This window comes from Stegodyphus dumicola, chromosome 7 (genome assembly GCF_044657685.1).
Source record: "Stegodyphus dumicola isolate Sdum_Otavi_A_Nest chromosome 7, ASM4465768v1".
Classification (NCBI taxonomy): domain Eukaryota; kingdom Metazoa; phylum Arthropoda; class Arachnida; order Araneae; family Eresidae; genus Stegodyphus; species Stegodyphus dumicola.
Genome location: NC_140774.1, coordinates 182,481,118 through 182,507,581, shown reverse-complemented (window position 1 = coordinate 182,507,581; position 26,464 = coordinate 182,481,118). Strand labels below are relative to the sequence as shown.

The 26,464-nt window shown below is 34.4% G+C and overlaps 1 protein-coding gene across 1 annotated transcript in view; it reads right to left on the bottom strand.

Moving 5' to 3' along the window:
* LOC118189558 (bone morphogenetic protein 1-like) overlaps window positions 1-26,464 on the bottom strand; it is a 1,084,318-nt gene that overhangs the window by 337,282 nt on the left and 720,572 nt on the right. The window contains exon 4 of the mRNA XM_085821451.1: window positions 21,222-21,294. Within this exon, the coding sequence (XP_085677577.1) occupies window positions 21,222-21,294 (73 nt within the window). The remainder of the gene's footprint in view (window positions 1-21,221; window positions 21,295-26,464) is intronic.

Below are 26,464 nucleotides of genomic sequence, written 5' to 3'. Positions count from 1 at the left end.
GACTTGTAGACTGCGAGCTCGAAGCATAAGAAAACCCTAACAAAACCTTTTAGATGACCTTTAAAATTTAAATGGTTTCAGATTTTGCTTTTTACTTCCTTGTACGAAGTAAAAAGGAAGTACTGTAAACGCACAAAGCTTCAGGCAGCATATTTCAACGAAAATATCCACATTGACTGCTTTCGAATGCAATTTAACGATGTTTTTGCGTGATATCGGTACGTAAGGACAAAATAAAAGACTCTTTTCCTCCAAAAAAACTGCTTTAAAATGAATTCTGAAGAGAATTTTTCGTGGCGTCTGTACGAACGTATGTACGTATCTCGCATAACTGAAAAACGAGTAGCCTCAGAACGTTGAAATTTTGTATATAAGACTACTATAACACGTAGATGTGCACCTCGTATATTGGTTTCAATCGGCCGCGCCAAACGTATATAAATATATTTATAAATACAACCAATCTGTTACCCGGCTAAGTGATCTCAGTTTCTTTACTCTTATATGTTTGTAAATTGTACATTTTTTGCTTTAAAAATAATTGGATTATGTTGTTTTTATCTTCCGGTACAGGGTTTTATGCCTTTAGTAAATCTGTATGGAATATTTTTAGAATTATCAACAATTTTAAAATTGCTTAAGTGCCGCTAAGCCTAATTTGATGGCGGCCATTGCGCTTGTTTACATTTGAAACAGCTGAGTAGCGGATTTGTTGCCAATCTAGAGAAACTTAGCTTCGCAACAACAAAGATAACGCCTTCATTTATTTTTTAAATCATGCTTAATGCTTTCTGGAATTTTTTCGAGGTAATAAGCGTTTAAGATTTACTTCGTAATTTTTAATATAGATATTTTGAGTTTTTATATATTTTTGCCTTGTTGCGAAGTGAAAACTGAATTGATGGAATGAGAAATACTCTATCGTCTATGAAAAACTGTTTCTTTTTTGTTTTGTTTGCTTAATTTCTTTTATACATAGTTCTAGCTTTATTATAGTATTTGAATAGAACTTGTGGCAACGATTAGATAATTCTTTAAATGATACAAAATTTTGTGCATTCTGAGTTATAATATGAAGGAAATATAATACTGTTAAGTAAACCTAGCGCCAGAGTGTCGCTATGGTAAACAAAGTGAATTTTAAAGAATGCATTTATTCTATTGTGTTTTATGCGCTGTCGGTGAAGTAGGTTTAATTCAATCTAATAAGTTTAAATAAAATGCAAGAAAAAATGCGCATAATTTAATATTCCGTACATGGAAGTCATGTGGTGCACACATCAGATTTTTTTCTTTTTATACTCGTACATTAATTACTTAGTTAGGTATTTATAAAGATATTAAATTGCTAATTTGTTAACACTGAAATTGAATTAATTACGTTTTGAAAAAATATTCCGAAAACGGCTTTCGTTTACTTTTAGTAAACGCTTTTGCTTTTTGTAAAAACATGTCACAGTTTCGAAATAAGGTGGACTTAGAAAAGCTCCAATTTATAGATTATCCAGCTATTCTACTACAATATTAGCATGAGACGTTGTGAGGATTTTAAGTTTTACTAACGTTTACTTTATTTTAAAACTTTACCGTCCTCTCTTATTTTTCGCTACCGCCCAGAAAAAACGCGGTGAGTTCTGGTTTTGCAAATTCAGCTTGCAAACTGTTAAGTATTTCAGTTGTAGCTTTTAGCCAAGAGAGAAAATGTAAATAAATATAAGTATCATATTGAATGCAATTTTGATTGAGATTTTGTTTATCTTTGCATTGATAATCGCACCCTTTCCGCTTCGTACAAGTCTCCGGACACTTAAGAGTTAAAAAAATACACACATGCAAAAATACACGTCAAATGTGACTCCAACGAAAAAAAATTTGTAATTGAAGTTAGTATCGCATTAATTATTTCATTTCCAAATGAACTAATTAATTCTTTAGCACTTTTTTTCTTCTGATCTAATTGTGTTGTAGACCATTATTTCTTCATAAACTTGTGTTTTTATGGCTTAGGTTTATTTAATTAGAAAGGCATTAACGGAGAGAATATTCTTTTAATGAAGTCAATTTTTCTTTCTTTTGTATTTATACTATAAGTTATAGCTGCGGACTTTTCATCAAAGCAGCTCTTATCTCTTTTTATTTATTTAACTAATGTTTTATTCATTAAAGGTTTCAGAACGCTTTGTAACAATATCTGATATTTCCAGCGTATAAGATTATTTTGCACAAAAACTTAATAAATCTTTAATTACGAAAACAAAGAAATAATTAACATTAAAAGTATTTCAAATAGCGATTTTTTCCTTTGTTCGATTCTTTCTTTTTGTTTTGTGTGTGCATGATAGTGGTGGTGGTGCTGGGGTAAGGCTCGCACCGTATAAAATAGTATTATAACCTAAATTACACTTCTCTAACATTCTAGAAAATAATTTTTAGGCTAGTGCAAACATGTTTTTTAAAGTAGTAGCTATTATATTTTGATATAAAACTGATAACATAGACATTATTATTAATAACGAACTTGAAAATTCATTCTCACATCGCTTCTATATATATATATATGATGTACCAGCTTTTGTCCGGAATAAATAGATTTGTGAAGAACCATAGATGTAGTCGTAGCTTAAATTATCAGACGATAAGTTTAAAAAGCAAGGATCCATTTATTATTATTCAGGAGTAATAGCAGTTGCAAAATCAGATATCCGGAGTAAATAAAAAGAATTACTAATAACTTTTTGTATGAAGTTTACTGCATCGTTACATTAAAGAAAAGTCCCCTATATTCTTTTGCGAGTCCTTTTATAGCCTCTGGAAAGGCGGAGCTTCCAAGAAATGACGTCAGCCTCATCAGCCAATCCAGTTCGCTTTAAATATTTCCAGAACATTCTGTAACTGTACGTGTAGAAAAGGCGGGAAAAACAACTTGACTACGGGGCTGTAGATTTAATTCCACGTACTTTCAAATAAGAGACCGTCGCCATTAAAAAGGAAAACATACATTTAGAATTTTAAGTGTATTCTTGACTATGGAATTGTATTATTACATATATATGTATATATATGTAGTGCCTATCGCTTGGAGCTGTGATGAAAACCAGATGCCGTGACGTCATTCTCTCTACGAGCTGCGAAGGCGCCAAGCAAAAATTAGGGGAATTACCGTTTTGAGATGATAGACGATTGACGTGAAAGCAGAGACGCTGCTTCTGTTCAAAAAGAACTTTGACGAATCATTACTTGTTTAATTCTCTTAAATGTTAAATTTATGTAATAATCGTTTGTCTAATTAAAATGTCTTTCGTTAATTAATTTGTTCATCGTTTAAAATCCCCACAAAAATTTTCTCAGAAGTGGGATAGCAATTAAGCACTCGAAGGAACTGTAGTTTTACCTGCTTTCCTGGATTACTACCGGTTTTGAAGAATAACTGTTGCTGTGCTGGACTGTTTTACGATGTATAATCAACTATGTTTCGAACAAAAACCTCATCAAACTCCTAGGAATGTATGCTGATTTATCTGAACCTAAACTGCGTAATAGTGAGTAAATAGTGTGCGGCTCTATTAAAGACTGTGGAATTAATCTTAATAATACTGGATGTCAAGTGTCAAGACGTGAATTGTGGCCAAAAATCCATCGGACATAATCTGTTTGTACTCGCCTCTTGTCGACACCATTTGTGATCCATTGGATGGTATGGAAGTAATTTGTTTCGTTTCTGTTTCCGGATTATAGAGCCAGGAACATCGTGGATTACCATTATATGAAGTGAGTGATTTTCTCAATTTTATTAACTATGTTTCTAATTGATGTGCCGGGAATGGAAGATGTCCTGAAAAGTGAAAAAGCGCATAATATAAAATTATTACACAAAATAATATTTAACGATGTGGGCGACAGAAATAATCGAAAAAGGTTAAGACAATTTAGTGGTTTCTCTTTAGAAGAGAATAGTAAAGAACTTAATGAAAAACTCGAAAAAATCAAACAAGATTTTCAGGCTTATGAATTAATTTCCATTGCCAATGTTTTATGCATTGATAGCTCTGGCACACAAGATGACTTAGCAACCCGAATTGTTTCTTATCTGAATAATTTAGAATTGCTTAAAAATAATGTAATTTTAGAAGAAAGTGAAAACGAAAGTGATTTAGAGGGTGTGGATGGTGGGGATAAAAATGAAGTAGATGATAATGTTCGAGATGAAACGAAACTAAGAAACAATTCTGGTGCCACAGTGAGACAACTTCCTTCCCAATGTGCTAATGATAATATTCTTAGTACAATTGAAAACAAGTCGAATGTATTTCATAACTGTAGTATAAATGTTACTACTGAAGACATCAAATCTTTTGTTGTTCAATTTGATGGCCAAGGCCACGAAAATGTCAGTAGTTGGGTCGAAAGTTTTAAAGATGCAGCTACCATTCTTCAGTTAAATGATTTACAAAAACTGATTTTTGCTAAACGCCTAATGACAGGCAAAGCAAAACTATTTGTTCTTAGTGAACCAAAGTTGAACTCATGGCAAATTTTTAAGAATGCTATTCTTAATGAATTCCGGTCCAGCTGCAATTCGGCCGACCTGCATGAGTTATTATCAAAACAAAAAATTAAGAGCAATGAAACATTTGATGAGTTTTTTTTAAATATGAAAAGAATTGCTAAAAATGGTCAAATTGAAGATGTTGCTTTAATACGATACGTTATAGATGGTATACCAGGCTCCGCGTTTAAAAAATCTTGCTTGTATGGGTCACAAACATTAACTAATTTTAAGAACAAATTGAAGCTTTATCAACAGATATGTGATGATGAAGAAAAGTCGCGAACGTCTAAAACAAAATTTGAAAGTAAACAAAAAATTGAATCTAGACATAAATATCACTCAAAAAATTCTGTTAACCAAACAAAGCATAACGTAACCGATAGTCGAGGAATTCCTGAAATTAAACGTAATACAACCTGTTTCAACTGCGGTGAAAGCGGTCATATTTCCAAACAATGTGTTCATAAAGATAAGGGAGTCAAGTGTTTTAAATGTGAAGAATTTGGGCACCGAAGTTTCGAATGCTCAAATACGAATTCGAAACCAGAAGTATCAACCGTGAATATTGATGTAGTCTCAAAGTTGACCAAAGAAGTAAAAATTAATGATGTATATGTAACCGCGTTAATAGACACAGGAAGTCAAACTACTTTGTTATGTAGATCGACTTTTGATAAACTGAATATCGAAGGCCTCGTGCCCGTAAGTTCAACGCTGAGTGGGTTCGGTAAATGTCAAGTAAAACCTCTAGGTTTCTTTAAAGGTAATATTAAAATTAATGATTTCCAGTGTACTGCAGATATTTGTGTTGTAGACAACAATGTAATGACACATGAAGCCATTTTAGGCTTAAACGTAATATTAAAAGGGGAAATATTAATAAATAAAAATGGGGTTACCATAAAAAATAAGTCACAGAGTGTAGAGGAAGTAAATATTGTATCTGTTTTACCTGTTGACCTAGCTAGTAACGAAGAAGAAATAAACATTGCACCTAGTGTTCCAAACTACTTTAAAGAGACTGTTCAACAGTTTTTAGAACTATATGCCATGTAAGACCAAATCTACAGACATACAGTTAAAAATTTTCGTTAAAAATAACGAACCAGTATCGCATCAACCGCGTAGATTACCGTTTGCGGAAAAGAAAATTGTTGAAACCCAAATATCCGAATGGCTAAAGTCAGGAATTATAGAACAGAGTTCTTCGGAATATTCCAGCCCATTGGTCATCGTTAAAAAGAAAGACGGGACACCAAGAGTTTGCGTTGATTATCGTCGTTTAAACAAAGTTGTCGTAAAGGATAGATTTCCCCTTCCCCTGATTGAGGATATCATAGACCGCCTTCAAGAAGCACGTGTTTTCAGCACTATTGATCTCAAAAATGGCTTTTTTCACGTGGACGTCGAAAAGGAAATTCGGAAGTACACATCATTTGTTACGCATGAAGGACAGTACCAGTTTTTGAAAGTGCCGTTTGGACTCTGTAACTCACCAGCTGTATTCCAGAGATTCATAAATACCATTTTCCGACCGTTAGTTAACGATGGCATCGTTTTGCCGTACATGGACGATATCATCATTTTATCCGCCTCATACGAAGAGGGAATCGAGAGGCTGAGTCAAGTTTTAAATCTAGCGAGTGAATACGGATTGGAAATAAATTTTAAAAAATCGCAATTCTTAAAGAAACGAATTGACTTTTTAGGTCATGTCATAGAAGAGGGTAAAATTTTCCCATCCACCTTAAAGACGCAAGCTGTTATAAATTTCCCTGAACCATCTAATTTAAAACAGATCCAAAGTTTTCTTGGGCTGACAGGGTATTTCAGAAAATTTATTAATAAATACTCTATAATTGCCAAGCCACTTAGCGACCTGCTAAAAAAGGGTAATAAGTTCGAATTCGGTGAAGAACAAAAGATCGCATTCAATCGTTTGAAATCAGCGCTAGCTGAGAAGCCTGTACTTGCAATTTATAACCCTAAATATGAAACCGAACTACACACAGACGCCAGTATAGAAGGATATGGGGCGATTCTAATGCAGAAACCCCCAGGTGATAGCAGTTTTCACCCCACTTATTTTATGAGTAGGAAAACCTCTGATGCAGAGAAAAAGTACTCAAGTTACGAGTTGGAGGTCCTCGCGATCGTAGAAGCACTGAAAAGGTTCCGTGTTTACCTTTTGGGAATTTCATTTAAGATAGTGACGGACTGTTCAGCATTTCAACGGACGATGGAAAAAAGAGATTTAGCGACGCGTGTTGCTCGTTGGGCTCTGTTGTTACAAGAATTCGATTATGTTATAGAGCATCGTAAAGGTGTTAGAATGCCACATGTAGATGCTCTAAGTAGAGCTCCTGTAAACGTCTTATGCATTTCATTTGAAAATATCTTACCTAAATTAAAACTTGCACAAGAAAATGACACTGAAATAAAAACCATTAAGGAATTATTGAAAACCTCAAGTTATGAAAATTATTGTAATAGAAACGGCGTACTATACAAGTTTATTGACGGTAAAGAATTGATAGTCGTACCGGAAAGTATGCAGACTGAAATCATAAAAGATGCTCACGAGAAAGGGCACACCGGTATCAAACATACAGAGAAACACCTGGATGAATACTATTTCATTCCCAAACTTCGGCAGAAGATAGAAAACGTTATCGCGAATTGTGTTCATTGCATCTTAATAAATCGCAAAGCTGGGAAAAAGGAAGGATTTTTACATCCGCGATTCAAAGAGGACATTCCGTTGCATACTTATCATATAGATCACTTGGGTCCTCTGGAAAGTACCCATAAAAACTACAAGCACCTATTAGTAGTGGTCGACGCCTTTACTAAATTTACCTGGATTTATCCAACAAAATCTACGACCTCAGCCGAGGTGATAGCGAAGTTAGAGAATCAGAAGGCCATTTTTGGAAGCCCTTGTCAGATCATTTCTGATAGAGGAACGGCTTTCACATCCAGTGAGTTTTCTGACTACTGTGCTAAAGAAGATATTAAACATCATCTAATCACCACAGGCCTGCCGAGAGCAAATGGACAAGTCGAACGAATCAACCAAGTCATTATATCAGTATTAGCGAAACTGTCCTTAAAAAAACCAACCGAATGGTATAAACATACACACGAAGTTCAGAGAACGCTTAACTCAACATATCAAAGAAACATTAACACTACTCCGTTCGAATTACTCTTCGGTACTAAAATGAACAGTAAGGGCACCGATCAGCTCAAAGAACTGATAGAAAGTGAGTTTCAATCTCAATTCGAGTCTCAAAGAGAAGAATTACGAAAGCAAGCCAAGAGGCAAATTTTCCAAGTCCAACAGGAAAATAAAAAGACATATAATGCCAAAAGAAGACAAGCACAGCCGTACAAAGTTGGTGACTTAGTGGCAATCAAAAGGACTCAATTCGGACCACACTTAAAATTAAGAGAGAAGTATTTCGGACCTTATAAGATCAAGAAAGTTAAGGGTGATAACACCTATGACGTAATAAAGGAAGGATGCCATGAGGGCCCCATATGCACTACCACATGTGCCGAATTCCTCAAGAAATGGACGGCACCTTAAAATTTTTCACGAACACTTATTTCTGTTATTGTATATTCTTGCTTGTTGCTTTGTTTGTTTTTTTTTGTTTGTATTTTGCAGTGTCCTGGAGGGCCAGTCCACCCTTGGATGGCCGAAATGTAGTGCCTATGGCTTAGAGCTGTGATGAAAACCAGATGCCGGGACGTCATTCTCTCTACGAGCTGCGAAGGCGCCAAGCAAAAATTAGGGGAATTACCGTTTTGAGATGATAGACGATTGACGTGAAAGCAGAGACGCTGCTTCTGTTCAAAAAGAACTTTGACGAATCATTACTTGTTTAATTCTCTTAAATGTTAAATTTATGTAATAATCGTTTGTCTAATTAAAATGTCTTTCGTTAATTAATTTGTTCATCGTTTAAAATCCCCACATATATGAAATGTAATTTCTCATTCATTATTTGTTTTGTGCAGCCGAAGCAACAGGAATGAGACAAATTTTGGAATATAAAGTGGTAGGTTTATTTTAGCATCCATCTTACAAGCGTTGTTTTTGTACCTTGAGCAGAAGCCCTATTTATACATATGTGTGCGTCACGAGGGTCATCCAATCAGCGATATTAATTGAAATCACGAGGTGACGCTATCTTCTCATCAGGAGTGTTCTTAAGGACTTTATGCAATATGACAGATTTATGAGTTTGGCGATTTGGCGGGCGCCAACAAGTTAATATATTTTATACTAAAGAAAGGATTTCGCCAAAAATTTAGGAACAGGGATGCAATTTAGGTAGAGAATCGCCAACACATTATTAAGCAATATTATTAGAATTTAATTTAATCAGTTGATTCAAAAATATCATTACATATATATATATAAGCGGCTTAAGTGTTTGTCGCCGATAGTTTATTGGTTGCTTGCGTAACTTTGAATTGTTTTATTCCCCGTGCAGTGCAGCGCGTGACGAATATTATGAGATATCTAAGCCGGAAAAATTAAAAATACAAGAGCACGAGGATGTTGTGCTGCTTCCAAGTACACCGTTTGCTCCGATTGGCTTTCTCCGGTACCAATTAAGAGCAAAATGCTACTTATTCACAGCGCAAATTTTCATAGGGTTAATTCTTAATAGTCTTTAGAAGATGGTCTCCTTGTTTTCACTCCATGCGTTGGTACTTTCCCCATTTCTGCCTCTCAGAGTGGAATGCGACCCTTTGTTCTATGGCAATTATTGCTCATCTGGATAGGTACTATCACACTTCTTAATTTGTAAAAAAAAAATTAAAAAAAAAAAATTAGAATCACCCTGTATATATGACGAATAAATGTCCTCATTTAAAACCATTTCGGAAATTAAGAGTTTAAGCTAAAATATCACGAGATGGAAATTGTAAAAACAGTCTATGAAGGCTATAATGAAGAAAAGTAATGTTCATACTAATATACAGAAATAAGATTGTATAAAGATAAAAAACTATTTGGACAAATTCTTGTTTGGCGCCCATCTTAGAAAATGAACGGTTTAGTAATAAACTCTAGCGTAAATTCCTATCCTTCTATAGTCAACGGATATTATTTCGTTAAGAACGAAAAATACGTAAGCCAGCTGTAACATTTAATAACGTCATTGAAGAGAAAATGAATTACATCTCTTCATAACATCTGTCACTAGCTACGATTAATCTCCATTCGAACAGAGAACTTCAGATTGATAAGCTGTTGGGATTTCGTTCCTGTTAAAGAAATCCTTTTAATACAATATTATGCAGAACGAAGCGCATCTAATAATCCAAAAATGTTAACAAAATGTCACGTAATTTAAAACCAAATGAAAGTTAAAATACATTTATTTCTCCAGTCTTTTGTAAACAAACAGATCGGTTTCTTCTTACTCTGGTAGCGTTTCTTAAAATGTTTCATTTGCACGAGATTAACTTCTTGTGTGAATGTACAACATTAGTTTATCTTTTCTGAAACTCTTATGAGTTTGAAATAGTAATGCAAAGTATTAGAATCGTCATTTAATAATAAATTCCAAAACTGTATTAGGAAAAAAAAGGGATAAAAGCCCAAAAATATTTAAAATAATAAAAAGTGCAATTTTGTTTGGAATTGCGTTTGTTAAAATATCATTCTGTTGAAGATATATAACAAAACGCTGGAATATATACTCAGAGATATTTGTGCAAGTGTTCACACTATCAGGCAGTAATAATAAGCAGAACACAAATACGTGAAATAAAACGCAATTCACAGCGCATTTAAAGAGAAAGCTAATCCGATATCACCGTTAATTCGCAATAATAACAACAGCAGCTAACTAAAGAACTGAGCTGAGGTGTCCTCTGTCTGGCTTTTTATAGTTTTCAATTGGTCGCGAGAAATTTCTAGCATTTTCTGCTTCTTGAGATTTCTGGAAGGCAAAAAGAGCAGAATTATTGTTACAGCCAACATACTAGTCAATTACATTTATTCAACCTTAAATATAAATTACCGAGATATTCGTGTATTCAAAGTTAAAGACATGTGCTTCCTGTATTTTTACTTTTTCGGCATAGCTTTCTCTTAAAACTCGTTTCGCGCTGTACTGCACAGAAAAATAAAACAATTTTAATTATAATTCTACTAACATTAGCTATCTATATACAAAATTCGTAACAATACTTTAAAGCTATGGCACTTGGGTCAATAACTTCAAAAGGTTTATTAACTTAGTTAAATACCTATTCTTGTAAGTGAAAATGTGCGCGTACAGATAGGTGTCAATAACAAGAAAGACAGATTTCCTACTCGTAAATAAACCTGAAAGACAAAAAAGCGCAGTGTTCTAAACCCGTTGACATGCACAAAGCCTTTTTATTCAAATGCTTACTTAATAGTTTCTAGTTTCCATAATACACCTCATGTCTAAATTCAACTTTACATACTGTAACAACACAATAGATGTCTGTCCTTGAAGACCTTCCTATTCTTTTGAGAACGAACTCCAGCGTTCACCGCAGAAGCCAATGAATGTGATCAAGAAAAATTCTTTAAGTATACCTGTCTTTGGCGGATGTCCATTGACATATCTTGTAAGAGTAAAAAAGGTGCCCAGTTTTCTGAGAAATGTCAAGGGAGTAAGACGTGTTCAATCGTCGGGAAAGCTGCTATTTTTCCCTTCTGAAATAATGTTGTAATGATACTTTTTAATTATCCAACAAACCCCATGTTAAGTTTTTGGTGCTACTTTGGTAGACGGTTGCACGGATTTTGGCGATTTTCCTTTGGCGAGTAAACAACTTATGGTAAACCCATTGCTGGATAAGTTATTTATGGTAACCGATACTTTGTTGTCATTTTATTTAAAAAATAATGTGTTTGTTTTATTGTGCATAAATTCCGTGTTTTAAATATTACTTATGGCTTCTAAATATTAAAAATCAATTTAATTTTGCATTTTTATTTGAAATAAAAATTTTATTTTTTATCATATTTTATGAAATTTTATGTTGTGGAGGATGTAATCAATGACGTAACCTTACTTTAAAAGTAATTGGTTTTAATATGTATAAATTTAATCTAATGTTTTAAACATTATTTATGGCTGTTAAATATTAAAATACAATTTAATTTTGCATTTTTTTAAAAAAATGATTTTATTATGTATGAATTTTTAAATAATTTTAATTCTAGGCGCGATATAACAAGCTCTCTGATTGGTTAAAGAATATTTGTGCATTAACGAGCTATAATCAGCTTCCTGATTGGTTACTGACAATTTGTGCATTTCGCGCCGTTTTAAAATGTAATTCATATCTTCGAATTCCTTCAAAGATGTTATCTAAATTATGATTCCGATTTTTTGTGTGGTACTTATCAATAAACAACAGATTAAATGACTCAAAAAATGTAAGTACATATTTTTCTTTTATTTTATAATTGTATACTTCAATTTTTGTTAAAAAAATTAATACACTATTTTCAAAAATTGTTGAGATAATTATTGTCCGTACGTTTTAATGTCAATTATATTCTATATAAAGTATTTGAATTTAATAATATTCTAATTCTTTTAAATGTTGGTATGATGGTTTTTAATTCGATATTCAATTTCAGTAATATTTTAATCTAATTAAATTTTGGCACAATGTTTTTATAGCGGTGTTTTTATTCTCTTCTTTGCTATATGAAAGTAATAATAACCTTACTTTAGTATTTTATACTCAAGTGTAAATAAATGTATTTATTTACACTTGCCTGCCATCTTAAAAAACGACATTTTCAACAAAAAATTAATCCATTACTTTTATCGATGTTTATTCTTTTTTTTTTAAGTTTCGAATACTATACTATGCGTAAAAACAGCGTTTTTCAAGATGACTGACGTTTGTAAAAATTGCGCCAACGTAAATCGCCAAATATCCGTGCAACCGTCTACCAAAGTAGTACCAAGTTTTTAAATAAATCGTAAAAGATCTGTCTTAGTTTTTTAACTTCGAAGATGTTACATTACACGGACATAATGATATGCTGTGAAATGTCCAATCAATGTAATCCCTCTTGGCAGAGAATATGTAAACGACAGGCCTAATTAGCATTATACAACTAAACGTAATCTAGAAAAGTCGTTTCCAGGCAAATCAGGAAGTTACGTCATCTAATAGTGAACTCTAAGTGCTTTGCGTAACGTGAATGTTTGAATGAAGTTCTGCAATACAGCGCTTGATTTCAACGTGTTTAGACTCCAGATGGTTTGTTATAGCTCTGAAATATCATTTGAAAGAATCTGTAAAGAGCTGAATCATCGGAATTTTAGGAGCAATGTAGGCAATCACGGAAATTATGAGATGTATGAATATTTTAGAGAGACAATCTCTACGCTATGGAAAGAGTTTCAAAACTTTGGAACGAAGTAGCAAACATATAAAACCAGCTTCTTAAGATCGAAGAAATAAAAATATCGAGCAATAGTTGCCTGTCGTAACACGAAGTCTATTGCTCGGTGATATGACGGCCAACTGTACACAGAAGGATTCAAGAAAAGTCCCTTATCCTGGAAAGCCAAACTTTCTACCATAGTTTCCATTATGAAAGAGTTTAACTGTTTTCACAGCAAAAGCGGGAGCACTTTCACTAAACATTCTGATCAGGACGCGTCATCCGTATAAGGGTAACAGTTATTTGAGTACTTATGTGGTAAAGTACGTATTTAAAAAAAAAATTATTGATTGCAGAAAGAAACAGAAATGTTTGTTGCCGACACCTAAATTTATTCATTTTACTAAAACGTAATTGTGCTTAATTCGGCATCAAATTTTCTTTCTCCTTAAACAATTAATTCTTGTAAAATATCATCTGTGGTATCTGCAAACATTTATTATCACTGCATCTATCAGTATTGGGATCAGAATCTGAAGGTTGCAATTTTGTTTATAATTAATTACCTTTCTTCTTAAGCATGATTGGGTAGAGCAAAATTCTTAAACATGTACCCATGTTCGGAAGGAGGCCTATATTATTCAGAATTTGATAGCGTTGTTTTTTCACACAGATAGCGTTGTTTTTTCACATTGCGAGAAACATGCATACATTCATGCAGGTTCTTCATTATTTAATTTCTTTAAATATAACACATGGCGGTTATATTTTGGTGGTAAAAATTTGAAAAGTGATTCAGACTTTTCTACTGCCTCTCGAGACCAAAATCCCATTGGGAACTAACGTCCGTTTTGGGGTAACAAGTCTGTTAATTACTCCTTGTATTTATTTCTCTTGTCTTATATTCATCAAGATGAAGAAATACAAAATATTTATGCTTTGAAACCGAGGTCAAAATTCATGTATATGTTCGTGAAAGACCGAAATTGGAGAATGTCGACTTTCACCGGAGAATATCAACATTCACCAAATACGTCGGTGAAAGACCGAATATTTCACTACATTCTTGTATATTCGGACCCTCACCGGTGTATGTCGACAATCACAGATATGCTCTGGTGAAAGTCGAAAAGAGAGGTCATAAAGTGCCATAATAGTTTAAGTTGTTGCAATAAATAACATTTGAATCACATAATTTAGTAAGTTCTTTATTTATAGTTAATGTTATTTTATTTTCTCATTTAGAACGTACTTTATAATTAAGTAAGTTTTTAACTTCTATTATTTTCCTTTCTCATTTTGAATGTATTGTGTGTTTTAGGTTCTCATGCTCGTAAGTTCTTATTTCAAGTCTCAAGTCTGTTTATTCGCGACTGAATGACGGAGAAGAAAATATAATACTGTTATACGTTCAACATTCACCATTAGTACATGGTGAATGTCGACATTGACCGGTGTAAGTCAGAAATAAGAGTATTTGGAAAATATTTCGGACATACACCAAGAGACTATGTGAATGTTGACATTCACCGGTGAAAGACGACATTCTCCAGATTTCGGTGTTCCACCGTAACATATGTACGAGTATATTATAATTATCTTTCATTTAATATTTTCGACTCATTATTACTCCCAAATTTTTATTCACTAACATAGTTGCTATACCGTGAAATGTGGTACAGTTTTGTTACCTACCGTTTTCTTACAATTCCTTTTTCACTTACTTCGCAAGTGAAATGTTTACAGAGAAATTTTACAAGAACGGTTTGAGATTAATGCAATATTTATGCTTTCGAATAGCTTACCTCAATGTTTCTTTTTCATGCTTCTAGTATTTGCCGGAAATGCAAAATTCAGGTAATATATCAAAATGGTCAAACCAAACTCTTTCCGAAAGGAAGTACCTTGAGAGAAGAATTTAGCTAAATATCATTTGAAATACCTTGTACGTTTTGATCGATTGACTTTGTTTTCGACGGAAATGTTCCTTTTTATGTTTGGTCTGAATGAACAGAAGCAAGAATGTACGATTTTTTTTATTGATCGCCATCTTTTTATTACCGTTCTAAAAGTACCTTGTAGAAGAATACATAAATCAAGCAGCCAATCTCCTGGTCCCTCGCTCGATACATAGTTTTCATTTTTGTTGCCCTTAGTAGGACAGATGTTTATTACTAATAATTATTTATTACTATTTTATTCGTCTATTTCTAGTCCATATTTCTGATGGTATTTTGTATCGGAACATCTAACTTAGAAATGAAGTCGTAGCTGTTATTTAGCTATTTATTGGGATTTATTAATAAGTTCAGGTAATAAGAACAAATGTTTTCGAGGAAAAGGAATTTCAACAACAACATACGTGATAATACTGAAATATAGTAGTACCTTTAATATGTTAATTGTACTCGTACATTCTTGTTATTAGAGTTTTCACATCAGGCCAGAAACCAGCCCTGGCACTCCTTGGTTGTTGAGCGACAATTTTCCAGCTGAAGAGCTACAGAGCCTCCAATAAGATGGTGGTGTATAATTATTTCGCAATACTGACAGAAAATTCCGGTATTGGTGCAGAATTTAAATTGTTGCCACTTATCTTATTTGTCATACAGCAACATCAGATAAAGACCACGAAATTCATTACGCCAGAAAGGCAAGGATTGCACATATCACTTGCTTAGGCTTGGGCATTTTGTAAGTAATTGTTTAGGAATTCATCAATCTCTACCTTAAGTTTGAACGATAATCAAGGGGAGGATGGATCCAAACGCCTCCCATCCTTCTTTCTTTCCACCAGCCTCTTTACAAGGCTCTAGACAGTATTTTAATGCCAAAATCGTGGCATATAAATTTTTTATAATTAAAAAAATTGGCTGTGGAACTATCTGCTGAATGTTTTCGAGAACAGGAAAATGTGCAGAGAGAAAGGAGTTTAGAATATGTTTCTCATATGAAAATGGTATTTCTTGAGGAGGGTAAACACACTGCTGACCATTAGAATTGCAGCACCAGGCAGAAATGATCTGACAAACGTCAAAATCGTACGAAAGCGAGCAAAGGTTCGGATATGCAAATGATTAGTATTTCAGCGCATTTAGACGACGCATGAGTGAGAAACGACATCTGAAGCACTGCGTAAAAAAAGTTGTGTAATGGATTTCTCATTGGGAAAGCGCTTTGTAAGGTCGAATGTTACTTAGGATATAGTGTTTTGCCTCGAATGAGAATACTAAATTCTTACCAGCAAGTGTCGGGATTCGATAGAAGCAGGATCGTTGCCTATCGAGAGTATGGATTATCGCTCCGTGATATCGCTCGTCGCATTCATCGACATCCAACCAGTGTTATGCGAGTATGGAATCAATGGGTTGTTGAGGGTCATACTGAACGGCTCGTAGGATTTCAGCACCCTCCCATGAACAACGCCTTAGAGGACAGACAAATCGCGGGGTCAGCCCTGCAAAACCGTACAACCACATCACGAACCATTAAGCAGGAAATGGGCGTGCTCCAAACACGCCCAGTATCCCCTCGCACGGAGCGTCGAAGTTTGCAGCAGCGCGGTCTATTAGCACGCCGACCATTAATTTGGGTTTCCTTGACAATGCAACATAGGGAGAGACGGCTACTCTGTTGCGCCGAATGAAAATGCTGGATACAGGAATGGCACTATGTCTTCTTTCCAGACGATTCCCGGTTCTGCGAGCGGTTCTGTTCCCGGTTCTGCGAGCGATTCTGATGGCCATGTCCATCTCTGGATGCTCCCAGGATACTGCACGTCAACTTCTTGAATTCGATATCGACATAGGAGCTCTGTACCTGGTGTGATGTTTTGGGCAGCTGTTGGGTACACGACACGCAATTCTCTAGTTCGGATCGATGGTAATTTGAATGCAAATCGGTAAATATTGCTAATATCTTACGTACAGTTGGTGTACCCTATATTCGAGGCCTGCCAAACATCATCTTCGAACAAGAGAATGTGAGTCCACATGTTGCACGCTGTGTTCTGAACTTCCTCGATACACAGTTTATTCGATTCCTGTCCTGGCTTGCACAATCTCCCGATCTGTCACCCACTGAAAACATCTGGTCATGGGTTGCTGAGAGACTGACCAGCGACCCCTCTCCAGATGATACGGTTGTTGAAGTGTAGCATATACTTGAAGCACTAAGGAATGAGTTTCCCGTTTCTGTCATCCAACTCCAGTTCGACTCCATGCCTGACCCGGAAAGGGCCGTTTTAATCTCCCAAGTGCCAAGTGTTTGCTATTTCTACTACTTTTGCACCCCTATAAACTACCAAACTGCTTACAAATTTAATCATTTTGTCTTCATGCCATACTATTTACGTACAACAAGTACCTTTTTGTATTTGCTTTCCTTCATGATGTTGCACTTTTAATGGCCTAGTAGTGTATTTATGGCTCTACCAGAAAGCCTTGAGCTACCTTAACATTCAAAGAGGCTGATTTCGTTTGTCCGTTCAGAGGAGATTTAAATGAATCAGAATTCGAAATAAAGAAGACATTTTATTTGTTTGCAAGTAAAATGTCTGAGAAAGCGTTTAACATTTTTTAATTTTTTAATTCTCAATACTAGGGCTTGTTATCAGTAAATTAATCACTTTCCATATTTTCATTGTATCATCACAAATTGCTATGAATTATTTTAATTTAACTCCTTATTTATTCACTTATTTTATTTTCCCTTTATCTGGAACTTATTTTAATTATTTAATTTTTATTGCTTTATTTATTACTATTTTTTTCGATTATTTCTGTTCCATAATTTTGATGCCCTTCTGTAAAGCTTCGGGCACATCTAATTTTAGAAATGAAGTCGTAGCTCTTATACGTATAAATTTAAGTATTTATTGGATGATAATATCTGAATATCTATTATTCTAGTATTTGGTGTATATTTATTATGCTTTTATCATTCATCGTAATATGGAAATAATACGTTATGCATTTCATATTAGTTGTTAAAAGTATAAGCTATGAAAGCGTTTTAATATTTTACATTATACTTTTATCTTACAGGAAATATTTCTTTTATATTGCGTTTGTAGCTTAATTATAAAACGTGTTTGTAGCTTATCTAAAAAATACCTTCACTGCTACTGAACATGCACGTGCTTAGACGTCACCTTAAAGATCTTCACTGAGATCTCGGTAGTGACGTCTCAGAAACGTTTTTTTTATGTTGAACTGTAGGCGCCTTTATACGTTTGACTAAGGATGACATATTATATAGCGATTTAAGACATTTAACCACTGTGATGAATTATTGCTATAAGGGCATATGTCATTATGTATTTATTACGAGGCATATTTTTTAATTTAGTACTAGGGTATGAACTAAACAATTTGAAATAATGAAAAATATTAATATACCCAAAAGGTAGATTCATGAAGGTGTCGCTTGATTTTTTCTCTTTGGCCAATATTAATTACGATATCTATCATAAGATGTCAAGTCAAGAAGTCAATTGAGTATCTCAAAATAGTAAATACATATAATGCTTTTGAAACTCTTCATATAGAGATTTTACCAAATGTTGTCGACAAGTATGTTATCTATATTTGTTTACTCTTCGTCGTTACAAGCAATGTCTCCGAAAAATACTGTTGATTTTTTTTTTCCTTCAAGAAATTCAGAGAAATTCTATCCTTATTAGGTCTCTTAATATTCACTTCATACACAAATTTTGATTGTTTAAAGAATAATTATTACCCTGTAAAAATTACAAAATTAATAGTTATAACTTCTGGATATTTTTCGTTTAAATTGCAACCATTCTATTACCATCCCTGTAGTCACTGAAACGCAGCAAGGAATTATGAAGCATAGTAAAGTTGAAACTTGGTTGACGACAGACGTCTTGAGTTACGAACCCACAAGCCGGCAAAAATATTTTTCAAGGGTATTTTGAGGTACTCCATGCTATAGCCCCTATAAACTATAGTACTCAATGCTATAGTACTCAGAAACTTCGTGATACACCACTTTATAGTGTTCATTGCTTAGCTCTTATTAACAAAACCTGGGAGCAAGAGAATTACAGAATCTTCAATGGCACTTGGAGGACATTATTGAAAGATCATACTGAAAGCTGTGGGCTATGATATTTAAAAACTGAGCAAAATTGACCCCCTACTAAGAATGCATATCGTATTCGCTCTTGAAAAATAAATAAAGGAAAACGTGAACTCAAAAAACGTATTTTTAAATTAACATCTTCGTCGTCCGTAACGCGTCTACCGCGTTCAAGTGAAACTTCCGCAAGGGCGGCCGTAACGCGCTACAAGCATTCTTCTACATTTTAAAACTTTTAAACGTTTAAAACGCTTTCTAAATGTTTACTCGTTTGAGTTTTTATTTTTGTTTGTATTAATACCTCCTAGAGGGTAGCACTAATCAGGCATTCGATTTCTAATTGATTTTGCCTCGAGTGTTATGAACATTCGCGCCATTTTACATAAGATACAAGACAGTGAGAGATGGCTTCACCGCCTACTCAACAGAAAAAGAGAAAAAATGAGGTTGTGAATTGGAAGGGCAAGAGGGATTTACGTTTGATGAGTAGAGTCCATAATAACTCGATGATTGATGTTGGAACGCGGGAATGAACTGTAAAAAAAAAAAAAAAAAAAAAAAAAAAAACAATAATTGTAAAAGATTACAGCAACAAAATGGGAAGAGTGGACCGCCTGGATCAGATGTTATCAAATTATCCTGCTGTTAGAAATAATCTGAGATATTATCATTTTTCCATTATGCTTTATTTCCTTATAATTTTACTTAATATTCATTGACATTCATCCACTACGAAAGTCATGTATGGAAAGTTATGATGTACAGAGAAAACAACATTACACGCTACGAAAAACAGACGGCCGCTGGGGGGGAATTTTCGCGGACAGGAGAGGACGGCGAAAGGGTTAAGAAAGAACGTCTGCTGTGTCTTTCATTTGGCACATACTTAAAGGAGAATCCAGTTAAACTCGCAACTCGCAGATAGCTACGAATATTTTTGGAAATGGGATGCGGGATAGGATTTTAAAGCGGTTAATGAGATAAAAATTAATAGTTAATGAGATAAAAGTTAATGGTTAAGGAGATAAAAATTGATGTTTGCGGGATAGGATCTTAAAGCGGTTAATGAGATAAAAATTAATGGTTAATGAGATAAAAATGAATGGTTGCGTGATAGGACCTTAAAGCGGTTAATGAGATAAAAATTAATGGGTGCGGGAAAGGATCTTAAAGCGGTTAATCAGATGACAAATTAATGGTTAATGAGGTAAAAATGAATGGGTGCGGGATAGGATCTTAAAGCGGTGAATGAGATAAAAATTAATGGTTGCGGAATAAGATCTTGAAGCGGTTAATAAGATGAAAATTAATGGTTAATGAGATAAAAATTAATGGCTACGGGATAGGATCTTAAAGCGGTTACTGAGATAAAAATTAATGGTTAATGGGATAAAAATTAATGGCTGCGGGATAGGACCTTAAAGCGGTTACTGAAATAGAAATTAGTGGGTGGGGGATAGGATCTTAAAGCGGTTAATGAGATAAAAATTAATGTCTGCGGGATAGGATCTTAAAGCGGATAATGAGATAAAAATTAGAACAAATCTCGTAATACTGCTGCAAAGAACTGATGCATCACTTTTCTTCAACGTAGTCAGAGTTCTATAAAACTTTTATAGGCTATAGAACCTCATTTTATGAGTTCGGTAGGTAGATACCGAATGTACAAGCTACCTTTCTGCAATTTCTAAGATTGTTATTTGGAGCTACTGGGAAAAGATTTTGAGCTAATAAATAATAACGTCCATCCGCAATGATGAATGAAATGTTCACGGATGAAAATTATGTTAAGATTAAATCGCGCATATATAGCTTGATAACCAGATCTCTTTAACCAAGTCATGTGAATTTCCTGTGAAATTCTCAGACGTAAAAAAAGATTTTCAGATTATTCTCAGATTAATTAATGTAAGACAATTCATTAAGTAAAACTTTGGCCCACTCAAGGGTCATCAAGGGTGCACATCACTCAAGGATGACCCACTCAAGGGTGACCCAGTCTAGGGTGACCCACTCAAGGTTGCACATCTGCATTTATAAAGAAGCTCTTATTAACTGAGACTTCAACAAATTTTTCAATATTGTAGCTTTGCTATAAAAATGCTCCTGGATATCTTGTACTGCAAAAATCTCCAAGATCTCCAAAATGTAACTTACCGGCACTGACGGCGCTGGTTAGGCTGAAGTAACCCAAGGGAAGCACCAATAACAGAGAAAGCATCAACATCTCCTGAAAAGAAACAATAATTTATAATACACGAATAAGAAAAATAGCAGCGAATTTAATCATGACGATTGTCTAACAATGAATTGTTAAAAATTAAATCATGTACGCTGAGTGTGTCAATAGCAGACTAAGTAGTCCGTTGAAAATTTTGAAATTAGAAGTTGGATTTGCAATCTGGTGTGTTGTTGTTATGATTAACTCACTTGTCTGACAGTAAATCAGTACAAGTCCATTAAATTCATCGTGGCAAAGAGTGCAAGATTGCGCCTGTCGTTGCCAACTGCCTTGACCACCATACAGGTGACTGTACGAAATTGCTAGGTTCCGCCCCCTAGTTTTGATGGAGAGTACTCCTGGAAGACGGGTCCGAGGCTCTCCCACCCCTCTATTTACCTTCCACCTCTCGAGAGGACGTTCGGCTCGACCCATATTTAGAGAGAACCAATGCCGCAGAGACTACATTTACAAACATCCATGCCTTCTCCGTGATTCAAACCCGGGCTCTTCCGTGTAGGCTCACCTATCCATCATACCGTCTGGTCGGCTACTAAAATATAATGTTTCTATTATGCTATATTTAGAGAGTTTCACGCACCACTACCTACGGCAGTAGCATCACTAACCACTATCTGGTTGGGCGGCAGGATTTGCAATTTAAAACGAATAAACGAAACATTTTTATTTTAACTAAGCATCTAAGAGTTCTCAACAAGTGAATATTAATAAAGTGTGTTCTCTATGAATTACTGGTGTTTCAAATGGTGAACTTATAACCCTTTGCGGCACACTGTTTCCGGTCTGGACACATCTAAAAATTTCCTTCTGCACGCACAGAAACATTGGATAAAAAGGATTTATAAGTTACTATAGGTTACTCTGAACTTTCTTTATTTATAGTAGATGGCAGCTCAACACAAACAAGTCCATATATTTTAGCCATGTTTAGTTTTTAAAGACCCTCATTTTTCAAAGAAATCTTCCAGAATTTTTAGGGTATAAAAGGAGCTTTTTGAAAAGAAATTTCTATGTTATTTTTTAATGTATGCTAATCTCCTTATTCTATATCGGTTTCAAATTTTTACCTTGAAATCTTGCCTAAAATCAAACGGCGAACCCTAGGTGTGTCCAGACAGGGCTCACCCATAATCCAGGACAACTGAGAGTCTGTATTCTTTGTTTCTCCGCATCTCATCGGTCAGTTCATTGACAACAATGATCGTTTCAGCACTCTTTTCGAAGTTCTATTCAATCAGTGGGCCAATTTGTGCACACCCGCAGAATTAAAACGATAAGTGCTATCTTCACAAAATTTTACTTGTGTACTCCTCTAGGCCTAATTAGACTGCCTACCTTTTTTTTAATCAAAATTCCAACTTATTATCAATTAGCGTGCTGGAAAGGGTTAATTTGTTACTAAGCACAATATTTGTGTTCATTCATCAATTTTCTTACTTATCTTCAATTTGCTTTCTTTCTTCTCTCTTTTAGTTTTTTTTTTTTTTTTTTTTTTTTTTTTTTTAAGATCGTCGGACAAGCTTTAGATTTCAAGAAACACAAAAAGTAAATATATATTAACAACGGAAATTTCCATTTAGAAATGTTTTAGAGGCATAGACTTTTCGCATTAATTAGTAAATTTCTTTATGATAAGACATAACTTTTTATTCTATGTGTTAATTAGTATATTTCTTTCTGATAAGACGTAAACCAAAGAACAACTGACGTAAACTGCGCGCTCATTTATTTATACATATATAAAAGTTTCTAATTCAATCACGATAAGAGGAACTTTTCAATACTCGAAGACGGCATTAAATTGAAATGCTTTCCTATGACATGTTTCTGTTTTATCACAACCATTTCTGGATTTAGTCAGGAAATCCAGAAATCACAACCATTTCTGGATTTAGTTTTATCACAACCATTTCTGGATTTAGTTTTAAGGAGGTTGAAATAAAAAAGCGAAAATTGGAATGAACTTCAAAATTGACTGTACTTGTCATCTAAGGTGTTGTCCTTCTTGAAAGGTTTTTTTACTGGTTCATATTATTTTCGTTAGCTAACTATAATACTGGAATCATTCAAAACTAGATAATTTGAAAAAAATATTGTCTAATCTCCCTGGAATTTTTCATGCTTCATCTCGCCCCCTCCCACCAAAGACCGAGCGGTAAAGTTGCTGAACACTGGTAGTTCGGTCCGAGCTACGAATTCCTGTGAACCGGCTGGCTGCGTGTTTAACCATGTGTAACGTGTATATGAGCTAGTTTCCCTTAGAAAATCTTCCACAAAGGTATCCCTCTTCTAAGGCAGATAGCCCTTGAGCTCTTTGCCATAAACAAGATACAAACAGACAGAAAGCGTCATTAAACGCATAGTATGCATCATACTACCTCCAATTGCTTCATGCCGGTATAGTGGTTAGCGTCGCCGTCTGCCGTGCCGAAGGGCCCGGGTTCAAATCCCGGAGAAGGCATGGATGTTTGTAAATCTATAGTGTAGGTTCGGAACGGCGGCACTCTAAATATGCGGCGAGCCGAATATTTACTCTCGTATGGTTTGCAGGAAGGGGAGAGAGGTGAGAGACATCGGACCCTTCCCCCAGGGGGGTGATCTCCAACAAAATTGGTGGTTTCATGGTAGAGGGATGGTACCCACGCCCTCCGTCACTTATCACTTATCAAAATTGGTAGCGGAACAGAGCTCAATCGCAAGGTGCTCAAGGCTGTTGCCAAAGTATTCTAGCGCTAATTGTCGCGCAAGGAAATAATAGCGCTAAATTTCCCGGCCATGGGCTGACTACGTTAGACAAATAAGCATAAGCAGCAACAACAAACACCAGTTGTTTCAGATCGTTTTATATGTCTTAAAAATAAATAAATAAATAAATAAATAAAAATAAATAAATAAAATAAGAGATGTCAAAGCATTTAATTGGAAAAGCATATTCTGTATTGGGAAAGCGTATTCGAAATTGGAATTGTGATCATATTAAAAATGATCATATTAAAAAACTGTCATAAATTTTCATTGCTATAGATTACTAGGCAGAAATCAGAATAACAAAGTAATAGTTCTTTCATATTTGATTAATATCAATCTGTGGTTAATTTTGTGATATCACAGTTCACATCATTTTGGCATTTTAACATCAAAGGTATCTTCGAGTCTCAAAACTATTATAAGTAATTTTATCTCATTTTTTCACTTGTTAATGATGTTAATACGTTATCATTAATATCTACTATACCTTACCTTTCTAACATTAATTCTACAATATATTTATTATAATAATGATTTTTGCCTAATAACCTTTAGTAACTACAAGGGCTGTTCGCACACTTTTTAGACGATTTTGGTAAGCGGTAATAAAAAATCGTTTTCTGCAAAAGAAGTAATTGCAATTGCACTATGTTTCTAAAAGTCAAAATTATTAAGTTTTGTTTTTATTCAAAATGGCGAATTTAAAAAAGCAGTGGTTCGAAGGCTACATTTACGCTCTTTCCGAAGAGAAATATGCATACTCCGTTATCCAAAAACGATTAAGAGTCATGGTTTTGTGATATCTAAAGCGTCGATAGGTAATATCATCAACAAGAAAAGAAAAAAACGTCAAATTGGAGCCTCAAGGGAGACAAAAATTCCAAACAAGTATCCAAGGAAAAAACGGACATCTTCGACTATTGCAAAGGTACGTTGTTAAAAGTTAAAAGAAAATCCCCCTAGTCAAAGGACAGTTGCAAAATCATTAAAATGCTCGGTGTCCACCGTAAACAAAATGGTAAACGTTGATTTAAATCTTAAGAAAGCGAAAAAACGCAAAGTGCATCGTCCTCTTCCAAAGCATATCGCTCAACGCAGGACACGCTGCAGAATTCTATATGAGAAACACTTATCCAAAGAAAAATGGAAAACAATTGTCACAATAGATGAAGCATGGGTGTATGTAAATGATTGTAACAAAAAAGAGCCATTTATTATCATAAAAGGGGAGAAAAAAATTTAAGTACATGGTTCAAAGAATAGAAAGAAAGTTTTTATAAGGGATTCATGATTGTTGTTGGTTTTTCTTATAATTCCAAGTGAAAAATAAAGAGAGTGCAAAAAAATGTCAAGATTAACTCCAAATACTATCAGGAACATATTTTATCGCCAATTTTTCTGAGTGAAATACCATCGCTTTACCCACAGTGCCATCCATCTGTGAGACTCCATCAGGATAAAGCTAGCAGTCACACATCAAAATCCACTGTAAATTTCCTAAAATAAATGGAACAAAAAACTGGTATCAACCTTCACTGATATCCCTACTAAATCTATCGATGTGTCACCTATGGATTTTTGTGCTTTCGGACTTTTAAAAACAGCATTATCCAAACGTTGTCCCAAAACCCTAACAGGACTCTGGAAAGCTGTTCGGGAGGAATGGGATAGAATACCTCTTCTGCCACTTCAAAAGGCATTATTATCCTGGAAATTGCGGTGTCGAAAGATAGTTCAGAATAAGGGATGTGAAATAGAACATTTAGAACACAAGAATTTTATTTAATTTAGTTTTGCGAATACAATATAGGTCGTCTAAAAAATGTGTGAACAGCCTCTGTATATGCTTGTGTCTTGAGTATTATAAGATTACGGAACTGATTCGGTTCTTGGGTGAAATGATGCCGGTATGGTTGGCATTTTTTCCCCTCTTTTTTAAATCGCTGCTTGATGGATGAAGTCCCAAGCCCAAACTTCTTTTGGTTACTTTTGTTCCTATCAAGATAGATTGAAAAATCGATACCGTTTCCCCGAAATAAACACCGAAAGAAAGATTTCTTTAAGAAGCACAGCTAAGTGTATTAAATAAAAGGGACTGGAGGATGCTGTTACAAATTCAACAGAGAAGTGTCTTCAGTTTTACTCTTACTTTTCGTTCTGATATCAGATTAATCTCTTATATTTAGAACTCAATTTAGAACTTTAGAATGTAATCTCAATCTCAACTTATTCTCATTTTCAACTTTTGACGTTTGAGTTAAATTAGAAAATAGAAAAAAAGATTAAAAAAATCTAACATGTTTCAGATTTTAAATTCCAAAGGGGCGTTTTTTTAACATTCTTGTGTTACATTTATTTATTAAATATCACGTTGTTCGCAGTTAAACCATAAAATTCAGTTAAACAGCAG